The sequence below is a fragment of the Macaca thibetana genome, chromosome 2 (genome assembly GCF_024542745.1).
Source record: "Macaca thibetana thibetana isolate TM-01 chromosome 2, ASM2454274v1, whole genome shotgun sequence".
NCBI classification, from domain to species: Eukaryota; Metazoa; Chordata; class Mammalia; order Primates; family Cercopithecidae; genus Macaca; species Macaca thibetana.
Genome location: NC_065579.1, coordinates 37,800,125 through 37,818,700, shown reverse-complemented (window position 1 = coordinate 37,818,700; position 18,576 = coordinate 37,800,125). Strand labels below are relative to the sequence as shown.

The 18,576-nt window shown below is 41.9% G+C and overlaps 2 protein-coding genes across 2 annotated transcripts in view; one reads left to right on the top strand and one right to left on the bottom strand.

Moving 5' to 3' along the window:
* Positions 1 to 18,576, top strand: part of ANAPC13 (anaphase promoting complex subunit 13) — a 1,014,760-nt gene that overhangs the window by 295,171 nt on the left and 701,013 nt on the right. The gene's annotated exons all lie outside the window — the stretch shown is intronic.
* The window catches only part of EPHB1 (EPH receptor B1), a 456,164-nt gene that overhangs the window by 45,774 nt on the left and 391,814 nt on the right, over positions 1 to 18,576 (bottom strand). The window contains exons 11-12 of the mRNA XM_050779594.1: positions 17,744 to 17,991; positions 10,088 to 10,303 (exon numbers count right to left, since the gene is read on the bottom strand). Of these exons, the coding sequence (XP_050635551.1) occupies positions 10,088 to 10,303; positions 17,744 to 17,991 (464 nt within the window). The remainder of the gene's footprint in view (positions 1 to 10,087; positions 10,304 to 17,743; positions 17,992 to 18,576) is intronic.

Sequence of the window (18,576 nt, the reverse complement as noted above, 5' to 3'; positions counted from 1 at the left end):
GTCAAGCTAAAAACTAAAGATAATGAGAAAATCTTGAAAGCAGCCAGAGAAATATGACACAGTATATATACGAATATATATGTATGTGTATATACATATATTTGTAAGAGAACAATGATTCAAGTAATTGTAGGATTTCTCATCGGAAGCCATGGTAACCACAAGACAATGAAACAATGTTAAAGTGATGAAAGAAAAACCAAACTATAAACCAGAATTGTATATTCAGCAAAAATATATTTCGTAATAAATGCAAAATATAGACATTTCTCTGATAAAGGAAAACTAGGAGAATGCATTGCCAGAGACCTGCACTACAAAAAATGTTAAAGGTATTTCTTCAGACTGAAGGAATGATGCCAGAGGGAAACTTGGATCTTCAGGAATAAAGGAAGAACAAGAGAAATGATAACTATTCTGAATCAATGAAAAACATTTTCCTCTTGATTTCTTTAAAATACACATGGCTGTTTAAAGCAAAAATTGTAACATTGTCTTTAGGACTATAAATGTATGTAGATGGAACATATATAACAATGATAACATCCCACAATGATAACATAGTGGGAGGGATGGGTAAATGGATCTATATGATATGATTATGTGTGGTCTCTATATTTTATGTAAAGTGGGAATATGAACCCTAAGTAGACTAGGAAAAATTAAGATATATATATTATATAAGCATATATTATATATTATTATGTTAATTCTAGAGTAACTATGAAAAAAGCAAATGCAAAGAAGTAAAGCTGAAAATCAAGAATAAGTAAAAGTTAAGTGCCTATCCATCTCTGCCTGTACATGGGGTGGGGAGGGATGCAATACCACCTTGTCTCTGTGCCTCACCCAAGGGCCAATAGAGCCAGTGGCAAAGATGACAGCTGACTTGGACTCTACAGAGAATCCTTTGCTGGGCCTTTGGGAGGAAAAGAGGGAAAAGTAAAGCCAGAGAAACAGGCTTTCTAGAACATCACAAAGGACCAAAGTTGAGCAGGGAGTCTGGCACACTGTGGGGCCAGAGAGGGACTCACAGTGTCCTGAGCATTGGACTCAGAGTCTAGAGAACGAGACTGAAGGGCCAAAGCTGCCGCTGCAATAGCACGCTGTGTGGCTTGAGTAACTCATTTGACCACTCTGGGCCATGGATTCCTCATCCAAAAGTGAGGAGGTTGGGTTTACGGCAAATTCTTATTTCTTAATTGACTGTCAGGAGGAAAGGGACAATTGGACAGCTACTGTTCCTACCTTATGTACATCTGTATTGGCAAACTGGGTTCCTTCATGTCCAGAACCAGGCTCTTTTCCCATTCTATCCTTTCCCAAATGAAGTACATTTGCACCCACTGTTTTGTTTCTGTTTGTATGCCAATGATGATTCCTAAACGTGCATCTTCATTTGGACTTCTCCTCTATGCACCAAACGCACATATACAGCTGCCTATTCAGCAGCTCTACTGAGATATCCCACAGACACATAAAAGTCAAAATGGTTTAAACAAGTGTCTCTCAGAATTTTGTAAGTATCAAAATCATATGCAAAATTTTAGTAACAGTGAAAAAGTCCAGATTCTATTCTACTTCAATGAGTCTGTGCCTCTGTGCTCTGTATTAACTCTCCAGGTAAATCTGATACTCAATGACATTTGAGAATTTGAAAATTGAGAATTTGAGAATAACTATTCTGAATCAAATCCACAATCTATTCCTAACTCTTCTACTCCTTCAACCAATTTCTCTCCAGCATCCTCACTCTCAGAGAATGGAGCTGTCATCCATCCAGAGGCGCAGGCTGGATACTTGGAGTCATCCTCTGCCATCTGCCACTCTCACCTGTAAGTGCCATCTGCTGTCAAGTCCTTCTGCATCACCCCATTGGACCTTCTGGGCTTCATTCGCTGCATCCCAGCCCCATTGCCCTATAGCCTCCTGATGCATCTTCCCGTCTCTACTAGTGCCTCTCCCACCCATCCTCCATGCTGCAGTCAAGGTAAATTTAAAAATATATGTATTTTATTTGAGACAACTTCAAATATCTACAAAAGTTGCAGTTGCAAGACTACTACAATTAATGCCTGTACACTCTTCACTCAGGCACCCTACAATTGTCCCAGAGATGTCCTGGTAAGGATCATATGGCATACCCAGTGTCATGCCTCTCAATCTGGAGCAGTTTCTCAGTCTCCTTGACTTTCATGACCTTCACATTTTTGAAGCACATAGGCCACACATTTAATAGAATGTACCTCAATTTGAGGTAGTCTGATGTTTTCTCATGATGAGCCCCAAGTTATAAATTTTGAACAGAGTATTGCAAGTGTTATGTTCTTTTCATTGCATCCTCTAAGCTGTACAGAATATCTACCTGTCCTGTTACTGCTGGTGTTAACTTTAATCACTTGATTCAGATGGCATTTGCCAAACTTCTCTGTAAAGCTACTTCCTCCATCTTTGTAATAAATAAATATTTTGGGGGGAGATACTTTGAAGATACGTAAAATCCTGTTTCTCTCCTGATGTTCCTCTCAAGTTTTAGCATCCACTGATGTTTCTTATCTGAATTAGCTATTAATCTGGTGGTTGCCAAATAGTGAATTTCTAATATCATCATTCTTTCCTCTATAGGGAAGAGCTTTCTCTGGTTTCTATTTATTTGTTCATTTATATGCATATTAGTGTGGACTCAATAGTCCCCATCTTATTCAGTAGATTATAACTTGTTACTATTATTACATGTTGTGAGGCTCAAATTATCCAGATTTGGACATTTGGAGGCCCTTCAAGCTGGATGTTGTTTTTTTTAATATGTGCTCATTATTCTTTGAGTACTTTCTCATTTTCTGGCACAAAAAAAAGACGTGTTGGTCTCATTTCACATTTTCCCTGTCCAGGCCTTGGAAGGGGCCACGTCTCTAATGAGTCCTGGTTGGTTTTAGGGGAGAATATGGAATCCAAGATCTGAGTGCCAGCTGTACTCCTTGCTATGTAGATGTTACTGCTTCAAAGCCACTCTCACCCTATATTTATTTCTCCATTTCTATATATTTAAAACCACCAGTTCACACTAATACCTCCAATTTTGATTCCACAGCATACAATTCATTCTACCTTTTATGCTTTCCATATTTATACCTCTGTTCCTACAGTTCCCATTATTTCCAATTTATTTTTAAATCTCCCTGTATATAGCTTATCTCTCAATCTTTCTGAGCCAGTAGCCCGTTCACATGTGGGTCCTGATATCTGCTAGGGCTTGCCTCCCTTGTTTAGAACATCTACCCTGGTTGAGTCTGCTTAATGGCTTTTTTGGTGAAAGAAAACAGGAAGAAATCCAAGAAAGTTATTTCTAAAGAAGGCAAGGAAAGAGATTGGAAGGAAAAGGCTAAAGAAAAGCCAGGTTATTTTTCCAAAATTCAAAACCATCACTTTCGAACCACACGTGTGCATCTCTCTGTGTGCACAGCACACACACACGCACACACACACAACTCGAGAAAGGTTTACCATCGCTCTAAGGCTGCAACTCCTATCACAAGGGTTTGGGGAAGATCCTACATGATGGATGCCACAGGCCTCCTTGGATACTTCCTCCCTAATTCTCCAAATGCCCTAAACAGGGGTCCCTTCTGAGTTCTACCCCATCTTCCCTCTTGCCACAGGGCATTTGTATATGCTACCTCTCTGCCTCTGTAGTCCAACTTGCCACATTTAGTTGGGGCAGAATGCTATAGACTGAATGTTTATGTGTCCCCCAAATTCATACGTTTAAGTCCTAATCCCCAGTTGGATGATATTTGAAGGTGGAGCCTCTGGGAGGTGATTGCAGTTAGTTTATGTCATGAGGGTGGAGGCCCCAAGATGGGACTGACGTCCTTATAAAACAGGAAGAGGCAAGATCTCTCTCTGTGCACATGCCAACAAAAGGCCATCTGAGGACATAACCAGGAATAGGGCCCTCAATAAGAATCCAACCGTGCTACTTAGCATCTTGATCTTGGACTTCCAAGCCTACAGATGATAAGAAATAAATGACCGCTGTTTAAGCCATCCGGTGTGTGGCAGTTTGCCATGGGAGCCCAGGCTGACTAAAATAGTGACTCTTCTTTAAATCTCTGCTGTAGCACCATCTCTTCCTCTGGAAGCCCTCCTAGACACAGTTAGGCCACTCTGTTATCTATTGTTTTATTCATGCTCTCACAAAACATAGTGGCCCTTATTTCAGTTGGTAATTATGCACTAATTTGGGCATGTGTTTGATTAACGTTCCCAGTCCTCACTTAACTGAGAGCAGTAACAATGTCTCCTTTTGATCATAATTATGTCCCCTCAGCTTGTGGCCTAATGTTGACACATAGTAGATACTCAATAAATATTTGTCACGTGAATAAATTGTTTGTAGTTTTAGAAAAAATATTTGCTTAATAATCAAACATAATTTTTTCTATTTTGAACAAAAGGCAAAGTGTGAAGAAATGATATTAAAATATAGTGAGATAGGTGGCCATATGACTGTGTAGAATCCTGAAAACTCTTAGGCCTAAAAGTATAATAAGCTCTATCATCTAGAAAGACACTTACAAAATCACAGCAAGTAATCTAAATAATGTGTACAGAAAAATAATGTGGGAAATCTTTTACTGAAGAAACTTTTAATGTCATGTATATGTAAACGGTATATTTGGCTCACATCATCATTTAGGTGATTCAGGATCACTGAAATGTTAATCTTCCCAAAGAGAGAGTAGAATTTCAGTTAAAATCCACATGTGAGTGTACATGTATGTGTGCATGTTTTGAAACTGGACAGAAGATTTTAAATTGCACTTGAAAGAAAAGATATTTGAGAACAGTCAAGGAAGCTTTCAAAATCTATTTTAATGGATAATGGATAAGGATAATGAAGGATAACATGCTTTACCCATACAGTAAGACTTTTTTTTTTTTTTTGAGATGGGGTTTCCCTCTTGTTGCCCAGGCTGGAGTGCAATGGCACAATCTTGGCTCACTGCAACCTCTGCCTCCCAGGTTTAAGCAATTCTCCTGCCTCAGCCTCCCAAGTAGCTGGGATTACAGGCATGAGTCACCATACCCAGCTAATTTTTTGTATTTAGTAGGGTCGGGGTTTCACCATGTTGATCAGACTGGTCTCGAACTCCTGACCTCAGGTGATCCACCCACCTCGGCCTCCCAAAGTGCTGGGATTACAGGCGTGAGCCACCATGCCCAGCCTACAGTAAGATTTTTAATAATATTACTATAATCAGAATATAGGCAGGAGCTAGCATTATTATAATCATGACAACATAGATGAGCATAAGAATAAATAGATTATAAAAGCAGAATTGAGAATCAAAACATAGTTCATATAATGAACTTAATATGTCAAGGATGACGTGTGATTCAATAAAAATGAATAATATATTTAATAAGTAGTGTTGGCATAATTGTTCACCTGAACAAAACAGTGTGAGAATATACCTCCAAATACATAGTCAAAAATGAATTCCAGAATATTTCTGGTGTCTATCAAAAAGAGAATGGACAAATAAACCATGGAATATTACTCAGCAATAAAAGGAACAAACTCCTGCTTCACACACAACATGAACGGTTCTCTTAAACATAATGCTAAGTGAAAGCAACCAGATGCAAAAAAGCATATGCTGTATGACTCCACTTATATGAAGTTATAAAACCAACTGATGGTCAAAAAAATTAGAACAGTGGTTGCCTCTGGGTATGGATGTGGGTGAGGATGCAATGGGGAGGGATGAGGTTGTGGGGGCTTCCTGGTTTGATGGCAATTTTCTGTATCTTGATGAGAGTTTGGGTTACACAGTTGTGTGCATTTTTAAAACCTCTATAAATGTACACTTGAGACTTGTGAGTTTCACTCTACGCACATTTTACCTTAAAAAAGAACATTAAACAAATACATGTGAGAGACATGTATGCTAAAGTGGCTAGGGGTGACATGTAATGATGTATGCAAGTCACTTGGAAATACAACAAAACAATAGATGGTGTGATGGATGGGCAGAGGGATGGATAGACGAATAGTTACATGATAAAGCAAATGTACCAAGATATTAATTCTAGAATCTAGGTGGTAGGTATATGACTGTTCTCTGCCAAATTCTATCAAGTTCTCTGTGTGCTTGAAATTTTTCAAAATAAAATGGTAGGAAAAATAAATACATTTCACAGGTACTAAATATTCAAATATAAAACAAACACCCTTCCCAATAAAATAGCCCAGGACACTAGGAAATATTTTATAGCCTTGGAGTGAACATAACTTTTAAAATAAACCAGGTAACCCAAGAAGACAGCTATTTCATGAATGTTAACCACTTTATAAGCCAGAGGATATCATAAACAATATAAAAGAATAACAGATGGGGGAAAAGATAAATTATATCACACAGAGCAGGCAAAGGAGTAATATCTGTAATATAGACTTTCTATAAGTTTCTAAGAAATCAACAAACAACCCAGTAGAAAAATAGGTAAGGACATGTACAAACAATAGAAGAGAAAACACAAATCCCGGCACCATGTGAAAAGATATCAATATCACTAGCAGTCAGTTGAAAATGTAAATTAAAACAAAATGATGCTACTTATATACAATGGAGTACTATTCAGCCATAAAAATGGATGAGATCCTGTCATTTGCAACAACACGGATGCAACTGAAGGTCATTATGTTAAGTGAAATAAGCCAGGCACAGAAAGATAAACATCATATGTTCTCACTTATTTGTGGGATCTAAAAATTAAAACAATTGAACTCATGGAGATAGAGAGTAGAAGGATGGTTACCAGAGGTTGGGAAGGGTGGTTGGGGAGGCGGGTGGTATAGGGGGTATGGTTAAATACCAAAAAAAAAAAAAAAAAAACACCCAGGAAAAGTGAATAAAACCTACTATTTGATAGCAAAACAGGGTAACTATAGTCAATAATAATTCAATTGTACATTTTAAACTGAAAGAGGCTGGGCATGGTGGCTCATGCCTATAATCCCAGCACTTTGGAAGGCCGAGGCAAGTGAATCACTTGAGGCCAGGATTTCGAGACCAGCCTGGCCTACATGGCAAAATCCCTTCTCTACTACAAATACAAAAAAAAAAAAAAAGTTAGCAGTGCATGGTGGCGCACACCTGTAGTCCCAGCTACTCGGGAGGCTGAGGCAGGAGAATCGCCTGAACTCAGGAGGCAGAGGCTGCAATGAGCCGAGATCGCGCCACTGCACTCCAGCCTGTATGACAGACTAAAGACTGTCTCAAAAAATGAATAAATAGGCCAGGTGCAGTGACTCACGCCTATAATCCCCCCAGCACTTTGGGAGACCAAGGTGGCCAGATCAGCTGAGGTCAAGAGTTCGAGACCAGCCTGGCCGACATGGCGAAAACCCATCTCTACTAAAAATACAAAAACATTAGCTGAGCATGGTGGTGGGTGCCTGTAATCCCACCTACTTGGGAGGCTGAGGCAGGAGAATCTCTTGAACTCTGAAGGTAGAGGTTGCAGTGAGCTGAGATCATGCCATTGCACTCCAACCTGGATGACAAGAGTGAAACTCCATCTCCAAAAATTAAAAAAAAAATAAAAAATCAATTAAGATAACTAAAAGGGATTGTATGTAACACAAAGGATATATGCTTGAGAGAATGAATACCACGTTTTCCATGATGTATTATGCGTTGCATGCCCGTATCAAAACATCTCATAAACCTTTTACATATATACACCTGCTCTGTACCTACAAAAATTAAAAATCAAAAAATTAAATTTAAAAATTTTAAAAATGTAGACATATGTGAAATTTTAAAATGAGGCATCATTTTTCATTGTTGGAGCAGCAACCCTTTGTGAGGGCTGATCACCTCCAGGTCTGGTGAGGATGCTGAAGCCCAGCGCCATACATTCCCAGTGGATGGAGTGTGAATGTTTGCTAACTTTCAGAAAAGTAATCTTGGCAGCAACGATGCCCAAAAGACACCCCAGATCACAGAGGAATAGGCATAATATGATCCAAATTTTGTAGAATAAAAATGTTCAAATTTTTGACCGAAGAGAAAAATGCCAAAGAAGGCACACCTAATTGTTGAAATTGGCAGGTGTAGATAAACTGTGGTCTGAAAGCTAAACTTGGCTGGTCCCTTTTTTAATAGTCCATGAGCTAAGAATGACATTTATAACTTCTTACGGGGTTAGTTACATTCTAAATGGTTATATAATTATCTACATGATATCCTTCATTTTGCCTCTTAGCCAGCAAAGCCTAAAATATTTATTAGACAGCCCTTTGAGAAAAACTTTACCAATCCCTGCCTCAGGGGAATTTTAGTTTATTTTTTATTCTTTTTCTTTTAAAATTTTACTTTAAGTTCTGGGATACATGTGCAGAACATGCAGGTGTGTAACATAGGTATACGTGTGCCATGGTGGTTTGCTGTACCTATCAACCCATCATCTAGGTTTTAAGCCCTGAATGCATTAGGAATTTGTCCTAATGCTCTCCCTCCCCTTGCCCCTCACCCTCTGACAAGCCCTGGTATGTGATGTTCCTCTCCCTGTGTCCATGTGTTCTCGTTGTTCAACTCCCACTTATGAGTGAGAACATGTAGTGATTGGTTTTCCGTTCCTGTGTTAGTTTGCTAAGAATGATGGTTTCCAGCTTCATCCATGTCCCTGCAAAGGACATGAACTCGTTCTTTTTTATGGCTCCATAGTATTCCATGGTGTATATGTGCCACATATACAGTCTTTATCCAGTCTATCATTGATGAGCATTTGGGTTGGTTCTGAGTCTTTGCTATTGTAAATAGTGCTGCAAAAAACATATATGTGCAGGTATCTTTATAGTAGAATGATTTATAAACCTTTGGGTATATACCCAGTAAAGGATTGCTGGGTCAAATGGTATTTCTGGTTCTAGATCCATGAGGAATCACAACACTGTCTTCCACAATGGTTGAACTAATTTACACTCCCACTAACAGTGTAAAAGCATTCCTATTTCTCCACAGCCTCACCAGCATCTGTTGTTTCCTGACTTTTTAATGATTGCCATTCTAATTGGCATTTCCTTTTACTTCTCTGTATTGTTTTGATTTTTGTAATAATCATGCATTACTTTCACAGGTTTAAAGAGGATGGACAGGTAGACAGGTAAGTAGGTAGATCAGTCACTTTGGGTGCTGTTGAAATGGATGTAAGGAGACAAAAGGAAACCAGGGACACCAGTTAGGAAGCCACTGTAACAATCCAGGTGAAAGGGAATAGTGCTTTGGAACAGATTGGGGGAAGCAGAGATGGAGACAGAGGGATAGATTTTTTGGTACCCTATGGGGGTCGCTGAGGGATTTAAAATAGATGGACACAGAAAGAAATCAAAGATCATTCCTAGGTTTCATCTTTTAGTTAAGTGGTGCCAACTACTGAGATGGAGGGACTAGGGAGAGGATATTGGAGAGTAAATCCCAAGCTCTATTTTGGGCTTGTTAAAGTTCTAAATGAAATTGTGTGAACTAAGCAGTTGGATATAGATGATTAGTGCTGCTCAGAATGTAGAGGGGGAGGCTGAGCAGGAAATACAAGTTTAAGAGTACTCATCGTGTAGACGGTACTTAGAGCTATTTGGAAGCAATACAGAGAGAAGAGAGAAGGGGATCAAGAGTCTACCTGGTGACACAGCGCCCAATCCAGCTGCAGATCAAAGGCCTCATGCATGCCTGGGGTCTGCTCTCTGCTGACAGATGCCTCTGGTGCCACTGTCTACCTGCTTGGATTCCCTCAAATCAGCTGTTCCAAAATTTCCTCTTCCCGAGGAACACTATAGCTTCATAAGAGACACTGTCCCTTCCTCACAGTCCAAGCCCAAATGCTTGCTTTCTTGCTTGAACAACCAGCTACTATGGCTTCTCCCGGCTGGATAGTCCTCCTGGCATCTTGGTCTCTCAGTGGAGAGCTCAGTTCAGATCCCATTCCCTCCCAGTGTGCTCTGCCACAGTTCCCAGCCACGCAGAGTCCCCTTTCACTCATGCCATGCTTCTACTTGAGAATGCCAAGAAGGACTCACCAAGGAGCTGGTGTAGGTGGGATCTGAGGTGTCATCCTGGAGGTAGCGGGAGAGGCCAAAGTCGGACACCTTGCACACCAGGTTACTGTTGACCAGAATGTTCCTAGCAGCCAGGTCCCGGTGCACATAATTCATCTCGGCCAGGTACTTCATGCCAGCAGCGATGCCCCTGAGCATACCCACAAGCTGGATCACGGTGAACTGCCCATCATTTTGCTGTAATAAGACATAGAGGGCATTGGGATCAAGACGGGCTTCAGTGGTTAAGCAGAGGGAGAGATGCTGTGGCCCTGCTGCTTGTCAGCTTCCATCTGCTCCAGGCCGAGCCACATACTGCATCCTCCTGCCTCCCCCACTCCCATCCCCCATCCCTCTCCATGAATGCTTTGTTCTCTTCTCCTTGCCAAGCCCTGTCAATTTTGTCTCCAAATTACATCTGAAACCCATCTACTTCTTTCCATCTCCACTGCCGCCAGTCCAACCAAGTCGCTGCCATCCATCACCTATAACAGCCTCCTTGCCCGCCCCCCAATCCATTCTCTCCAGCCAGAGCCATCTTTTTAAGACATAAATCAGGCCATGTCAGTCCCTGGCTTAAAAATATCTAATAGCCTCCCATTGCATTAAGAAAAATCTCCAAACTCCTTAGCATGGTCCACGAGACCGCTTGGGATCAGCTACTGCCTTACCTTAGGCCACCATATCCATCACTAATGTACTAAAGCCACAGTGACTGGCACCCTTTCTTCTTTTCCAAAACAAACTCTTCCTGACTTAGGGCCCTTAGCATGTGCTATTTCCTCTGTTTTCCCTCCAACAATCGACATCTACTCGCCCTTCAGTTCTCCACTTAAATATCACTTTCTTAGAGAGAGAACCCTTTAACTGCCCCCTCCCTCAAATACGACTAGCACTTTCTGATGACAATGTTTAGTGCATGCTCTTAGTCTTCTTCTTAGCACATATCACAAGTTTTAATCGTATGTGTGTATCTGTCTGTCTGTCTGTCTCTGCTGCTTGATTTTATACTCTTTGAGGACAAAAACTCTGTCTTCTTTGGTCACCATAGTATTATCAGTGCTGTAAACTTTAAGGTAGATAGAAAATCTTAATACACATAAGTTGAATGAATGATGAACACATCTTTTCCTCTTTCCAAAATCAAGCGTGTAAAGCACCTTCTCTGGGTAATCCCAGGGCTTTCAGCCTTTAGACTGGTATAACCACACCTTCCTCATAGGGACCGTGGGTCAGGAGAACTTCATGCACAGCGTCTGGCACAGGGAACTCTCCTAGTGAATGGGAGCTGTTGCTGCTCTTCTTCATGGCAACCTGCAGTGCTGCCCTCTCTCCCATCATTTGTGGGCTCAGAGTTTCTTGGGTGGATGCCCTCCCTCTGTTAGACAACAGACTCTTCAGTGAATAAAACAGTGTCTTCCTCCTGTCTCCCCAAAGCTCCTGGGTCTCGACTTTGTACACACCAGTTAAATCAGTAGACCCTAGGCTATACTGCCAAGAACATATTTCCCCATCTAGTCCAGCCCCAAATGCTCCCCAAAGGGCTGAGAATTATGTTCTACAAGTAGAGCACAGCCTAGTCATTAGAATGCTCTGACTGGAGGAGAGGTGGAAGTAGGACACTTGGGGTCTACTTTGTGTTTACTGCTAAACACAGGTACTCGGCAAAACAACCATGACCTGCGTCCCAGAGTCCTTATGTGAAATCCAGAAAGCATAGACAATGAGAAGAGCTCCCATCATTGAGTATCTACTGTATGCAAGATGTTACACAGTGCACTCACATGCATATGCTACTGCAAAAGCATTTCTATGCAAAAATAAGCAAGGAAAAATAAAAGACCTATTATAAAAATACTCTACTTATGAGCAACAACAGCAATCAAAAAGTCTAACAATGATTGCATGAATTGTTGGAAACTCTGTTCCTCATGCAAGATTGCAAGCCTGGATCTATGTTCTGGGGGTTATGCTCCTTGATCAATTGAAGGAATAGAGCAAATTGACTTTCTCCCCTCCTGGAGATGTCTGCCAGTAGAAGGGCCTCCAAACACACTGTGTTTGACACACTCCAAGTTCCAGGCTATTTCTAACTCTAACCTTAACCACCTCCCAACCTGCCCAGCAGAAGGGATGTATGCTTTCTCCACAACATATTCTTCTAAGCAACTCAAAAAGAAAGTATAGAGCTACTTTTTGGAAACTCTGACTGGTTTTCAGCACATTGCCCATCTGTGAGAGCTGGATGTGCAGTGAGTGATGCGGATCTTCCTTCTCACTAATACACTTCAATCAACACCTTCTCAAGAAGTTAGCCAGGCTGTTGCTAGCACCAAGTGTTTTCTCCAAGTAGGTCTCTGTGGATTTGCCTCTTCAGAAAGTTGTCATGCAATTTCTGTATATTACAGAGGTGTATCTCAGCCACAAGTCACATGGCTTGTATTTTTTCAATTCAGTCTATTATTTCCTCTCTGTAAGTGTAGGCAACAGTGTCTACACATATGGAATGTCTCCCTAAAAACGATGGCATTTGGGGAGAGCACTGGGGTGGCTTAAACAACTTTGAGAAGAGTAATGTTGAAAGCGCATACAGCAATGTGTTTACGTTTTTGCTTTGATGTTTAAGTCTTCTTAGAGCTTATTTATTATCCGATTTGTTTTAAAATTTAGATTAGTCATCCTTATAGTTTCTTGGGTCAAAAAAGACCAAGAAATGATTAAAGGTCCAGGCTTTGGAACCAGCAGACCTGATTTGGATCCAGGCTCTGCAGCTTAGTGGTTGTGTGGGCTTAGGCAAGTTATTTAACCTGCAGAGCAGTTATTTCCGCACCTATAACATAAGAACATAGTGTCCATTCTTCATAGGGTTCTGGTGAGACTAGAAGAGATAACACATATGAAAGGTCCTAGCTCAGTGCCTTGTGGGCCCTAAGATGGTAGCAGTGATCCCTGCTAATATCAGCAGAGCCTTAGTAACGGCTCACAATTCAGTTTCCGTGTACCTCAGATGTGCGTGGTGAGAGAGACTGAGGACATCTGGGACCAGAACTCTGGTTCTCATGGCTTCCTGGGTGTGTGGGGGAAACATCCTGGGATCATTGTTCTTGGGGAGCCCAGTACTCAGCACATGCTGAGCTCAGTAGGTAACAGATAGGCATCTGTAATTGTAGTAGATGGTTGGGACCTAATGATGCAGGCCTAAACTTCGGATCAACTAGTCACAAATGTGGGTAGCATCCGTCACTTGACTTTTGAATGGTAAATAATACTTTACATGTTTTGATATGTTTTGATCCTTAAAATTGGTCCTGTGCAGTAGGCAAGGCAGGCAATATTATATTGTTTTCACAAACAACATAAAGGAGGTCCAGAAAATGTATGTGATCAGCCTTAAATCACGGTGTGGTTTTGAGTTATACCAGTAATCAAAGTTCAGAATGGTAAATCACTTCTCCACTGACAGCCCATCTCTGATCAACTGGTAATGGTGGCCTCAAATGCTGTGTGGAGAAAAACGCTGTGCATCAGCTTCGCAGGGAGAAGAACCATGATGGATTAGTGATGCTAGTCTTATCTGGGTCTTCTAACTCCTGTCTCGTGCTTTTGCCATTGGAATGTGCTGACTCTGCAACGGGCAACATATTTTCTTTAGAATCTTCAAGAGAACCACATATCAAGATAGGTAGGGTCATGTCTGTTGAATTTGTAACCTTGGTGAAATTTAAAAATAAAAACATATTAAGATTTTTCTGGCATGTTTAACTGTTACATGCTCAGTTGATTGGTATAATTCTCCAAAAAGAACTTCCAGAGATATGAACAGTAGCATTCAAAGATGAACAAGACACACACACACACACACACACACACACACACACAAACTAACTGATTTCTTGGTGACTTTGGGAAAGGACCTGGCTCCATGCTGAGCACATAGTAAAAGCATAGCACAGAGAAGAAATACAGGTCTAGGTGAGGTGATTTAAACCTTCCTCCCTTCATGAAGTGCTTTCTGCTGAAATTGCTTTTCTGCAAATGCACCGAAGCCACTTGCTGGTCCTTATATTAGACAGGAAGGATTTAGGTATTTCAACTTTCATTGACGAATCCACTTCAGGAAATGAAATCCTTATTTGATTTGTTCAAAGAAAATGAATCATAGATTTTTCCTAACTGAAAGGGACCTTTCGAGCTCACCTAGCTCAATGCCTTTAGTTTATAAATTGGGAAATTGAGTTAACAGGTTTGCTCCAGGTCACAGGGTGACTCACAGCAGAAGCCAAAGCAGAACCTTGGTCTCAGGACTTCCAATCTGGTGTTCTCTTCGTGATTTCTGGGTTGCTATCTTCTAGCTGCAGCCCATGAATGAGCTTCTCTGATGAGAAATGTCCCCATTCGACATTACTCAGTGACTTTCAAGTGTCTTCCAGTTATGATTATCTGTGGAAGAACCAGCAGCAACCACAAAGCCAAGCTTTAGGCAAGAAGGCCTTATGGAGCATGTCAAGAACCATGTTAACTAAACCATGGGATACTGGCCACAGCTTCAGGAATTGTTCCTAATATTAGAGAAGAGCCACCAGGTTGAAGCCCTTGAATTTGAGTGTCAAGAAGGAAAAATTTAATTATGGATTTGTATGCTATATAATCCACAGCACAATAATTTTTAGAAAATTAGTAATAATGAACCATCTACTGAATGTGTGGTTGAAGCATAATGGTATCTCTCACATGCTGATTCAGGGCTAGAACTGTAGCCACTCTCCAAAGACGCTATGACCAGGGGGAAAGGAGAAGTTGGAGGGGAGGAAACAGTTGCAGAAATTGAGGACTAATCCTTTTCCTTTCTTCTCTGAGTAGGGATCCTAAAATTATCCTACTTCCCAGAAGATGGACCCTGTAGAACTGAACTGATGACCTATTTTTCGATTTTATCAAGCAGCAGATACGTCAATTAATGTTGCTATGCTCCAGGGTTCGGTAGTAAGGCTGAAATTAGATTTATAGATTACCTGCCTCCATGCAGTGTGAGGAGTCAGAAATGCTTCATTTCCCTCTCTCCTCCTGGCACTGCCTGCTCCCACCACTCCTTTCTTACCATGCCTGCTCCTCTGTTTTCCTCTGCTCCTCTCTTGCCCCCAGGTTTTCTTCCCCTGCAAGCTCAGCTCATCATCATGAGAAATGCTGGTGTCCAACATGCCTCCGTGACCTGGGCCCCAAATGAAAACAGACCCTAGGAAGAACAGCAGTGTAGGGTTTTGATTTTCTGCCGGCTCCTGAGAATGAATCTCCCTGTTCTCCCGCATACTCCAGTGAGGGAGTGTGATCACAGTCCCCAAATCAAGCAGTGGCTCTCTCTGAAGTCCAATAAGTTGACTGGTAGGAAATAAATGACTCCCAAAAGGGTCTTGACAGTGGTTCCAGAAAATGCTTTTCCTTCTCACATTGCCTTTTATTCAAGTTTATTCAACTTTGTTTATTCAACTGTCTTCATGAGATCTCTGATCATAAATGAATGTCCCCAGGAAAGCATAGACAATGCCTTGCACTGACATGAGAGGTGTGGCAGCAAGGACAGTGAGAGATAATGTACACACAGGATGACTGGAGCTCTCATGCCACTCCCTAGCATTTTTGTTTGAGAAATAATTTTTCAGTCAACTAGCATTTACCAGGTGTGCACTGTGTTAGGTGTATATGTTTGTTTCCAAATACAAAGCATGACCCCATACCCTCAAGGAGGCTGTCCTAGGGAAGGTGCACGGGCCCAATAATCTACATCAGTTGTTCCCCACCCCTGCACCCCCAGAAAAACAAACGCCACTACTGCCTAGTGACCCAGACTGGGCAAAAAGCATGTTCCTGTTGTACAAAGGTAGCTTCAGCAGTGTGCTTCTAGACAAGTGCCCCAGCTACCCTTCCACACTACAGCCCCTAAGCTCTGTTTCTGAGTGCTGGAGCTACCATGTAGGGGTTGATAAATTACCAAACAGGTCCACACTTACTCTGGCCTTCATATACACTATTTTTGCTGTTCCATCAGCCTACCTGCCTGCTTCTTGCTTGTCTGACAAATTCCTCTTCTCTAATCTCAGATAAATTCTTCCCCCTCTTTGAAGCCTCCCCTAGATTCTCCAGGGAGATTTAAGAACTTCTCCACTTACTACATCTGTACTTAACTCATGGGGGAAAAAGTATAAGATAGGCAAATGATTGCTAGAAGCATTGGGCACTAGCAGGAGTAGGGACTACATTGGTGGCAGGCGGTACTCTCTAAGATGAACATAACAAAAGCTCCCAGCTATCATGTGTAAGAAGACATTGAGTTGATGTCCCTTCATCAAAATGTGGGGCCTGTTTTCTCCCCTTGTATCTGGGCCTGTCACTATGTTGGAAATGACACTATGTGGCTTCCTAGCCTGGGTCACAAAAGTAACACAGATTGCCCATTCTTCTCTTGGGATGCTTTTTCTTGAGACCCAGCTTGCTCTAAGGCAGTCCAAGCAGGCCACCTAGAAAGGTGGCAGCTGACACTCAGCATTGATCACCTAATATATGAATGAAGGAGGCTTCAGACAATTCTAAGCCTCAGCCCTTGAGCTACTGCAACTGACTCCACATGGATCAGAGATGTCCCTCCCAAACCTTGCCCAAATTGCAGATTCATGATCTAAAGAAATTGTTGTTGTGCTAAGGCACTGAGGTCTTGGGGATGATTTGTTATGTAGCATTAGAGCAAGGTTTCCTTTATCTCTATAGGCACAACATCCAGAATAGGGCCTGGCCAGAGCAGTGATCCCAGCAATGTGTCCATGACTGACCATTTAATCTGCAGCCACAGCTATTGTTTGGTTGCTTTGGCAATGTAGCCAGCTACTGGGTATCACCCTGAAGTTCCTGCTCAGAAGGCTCTGCCCATTCTTTGATGCTGCCCACTGGACCCTCTGCTCTCAGTTTCTGCTTCCTGGCTGAAGCTATCAGCTTCCACTCCCCAGATATCAGCATCATGGCCATTCTCACTCACCCTTCATCTAGGTGCTCAGTGATAGCCTACGGAAATGAAAACGGTTTCACTGTGGGCCTGGCTCTACTTTGGGCATATTCTGACAATGATCTTTTACAGGTCTCCCAGCCAAAGGCCTTCAGCAACTCCCTACTTCTGCTGCAAGTTGGTTGGGAATCTTCACCAACCACAGAAATACCCATGGATGCTTGTGACACAGCCTTGTAAATGAACCTGTAAATGCAGAGCAGTCTGGGAGGGTGGCTGTGCTGGTGAAAGGCAGAGATGGCCACGGCTGTCTGCATGAATCACACAGGGCTATACAGCAGCCAAAAGTCTCTTCAATCTCTGTGATTCATGCAGATGCCAATGGCCATTCTTTGCCCCTCTCTATTCATTTTATTCATCCAACAAGCATTTGTCAATGCCCTACTCCATGCCATCCTCCTCCTGAGGATCCCACAAGCACTGTTTTGTTCTCTTCTTTCAGCAACAAATCTCTGCTAACATCTCCAATGCCCATTCACACTGGATCAGGCGATTCCTGAATGGTAGGTTGTACTCATGGAACCCCTCTCCCCAGCCACCATTCGCCTGCATCCAAGTGCGTCATCAAACCCCTGAGTTGCTCTTACCCTGAGGAAAGAATCCAATGCACCATTCTCCATGAACTCTGTGATGATCATGACAGGCCGACTCTTGGTGACCACACCCTCCAGGCGAATGATGTTGGGATGGTCGAACTGGCCCATGATGCTTGCCTCACTCAGGAAGTCCCGACGCTGCTTCTCCGAGTACCCTGCCTTCAGGGTCTTGATGGCCACATAGATTTCCCTCTTGCCTGGCAGTTTCAAACGCCCCTTGTACACTTCTCCAAACTCCCCTGCAACAGCAAAAATGCCATTAATATCCTCTTCCTTCTCAGTCTGTGGAACCAAGAGGGAAGGCATCTAATGGAGAACAATGGTGCTCCAAGTGGAATTGTGATTAAAGTGGTGGGAATTGAAACAGTCTTCTCTCATTGTAACTATATTGTTTTGGCTGTGACCAGTTCATGGCAAACACAAAAGGATTACTAAAGTACATGCCTTACCTTGATACTTAGAAAGAGTTTGGGTAACTAAAGTGGAATTTCAGAATATATATGAGTTTGTTTCTCCCCACATTTAATTTTTCCATTGTGTCCCAGCTGAATAATAGAAATGAAAGAGTCAGTTTCACTTTGGCAGGATCATGATTCATTTTGAGCAGATCCTGGTGCAAGAACGTTCAGGGGATAGGGGACATGTTCAGATACCTTGGCCCTCTGAATGAGATGTATACTGTTTATGTTCCTACACTGCTGGGAGAGCATTTGTGTTTACTGAGTGCCCCAGAAAACAGACACTGAGGAGTTAGGAAGGGAAGAGGTTCACTTGTGAAAGACAAAAGTGAGAGGAAGCAGGATTGGGCAGACAGCCCAAGATCA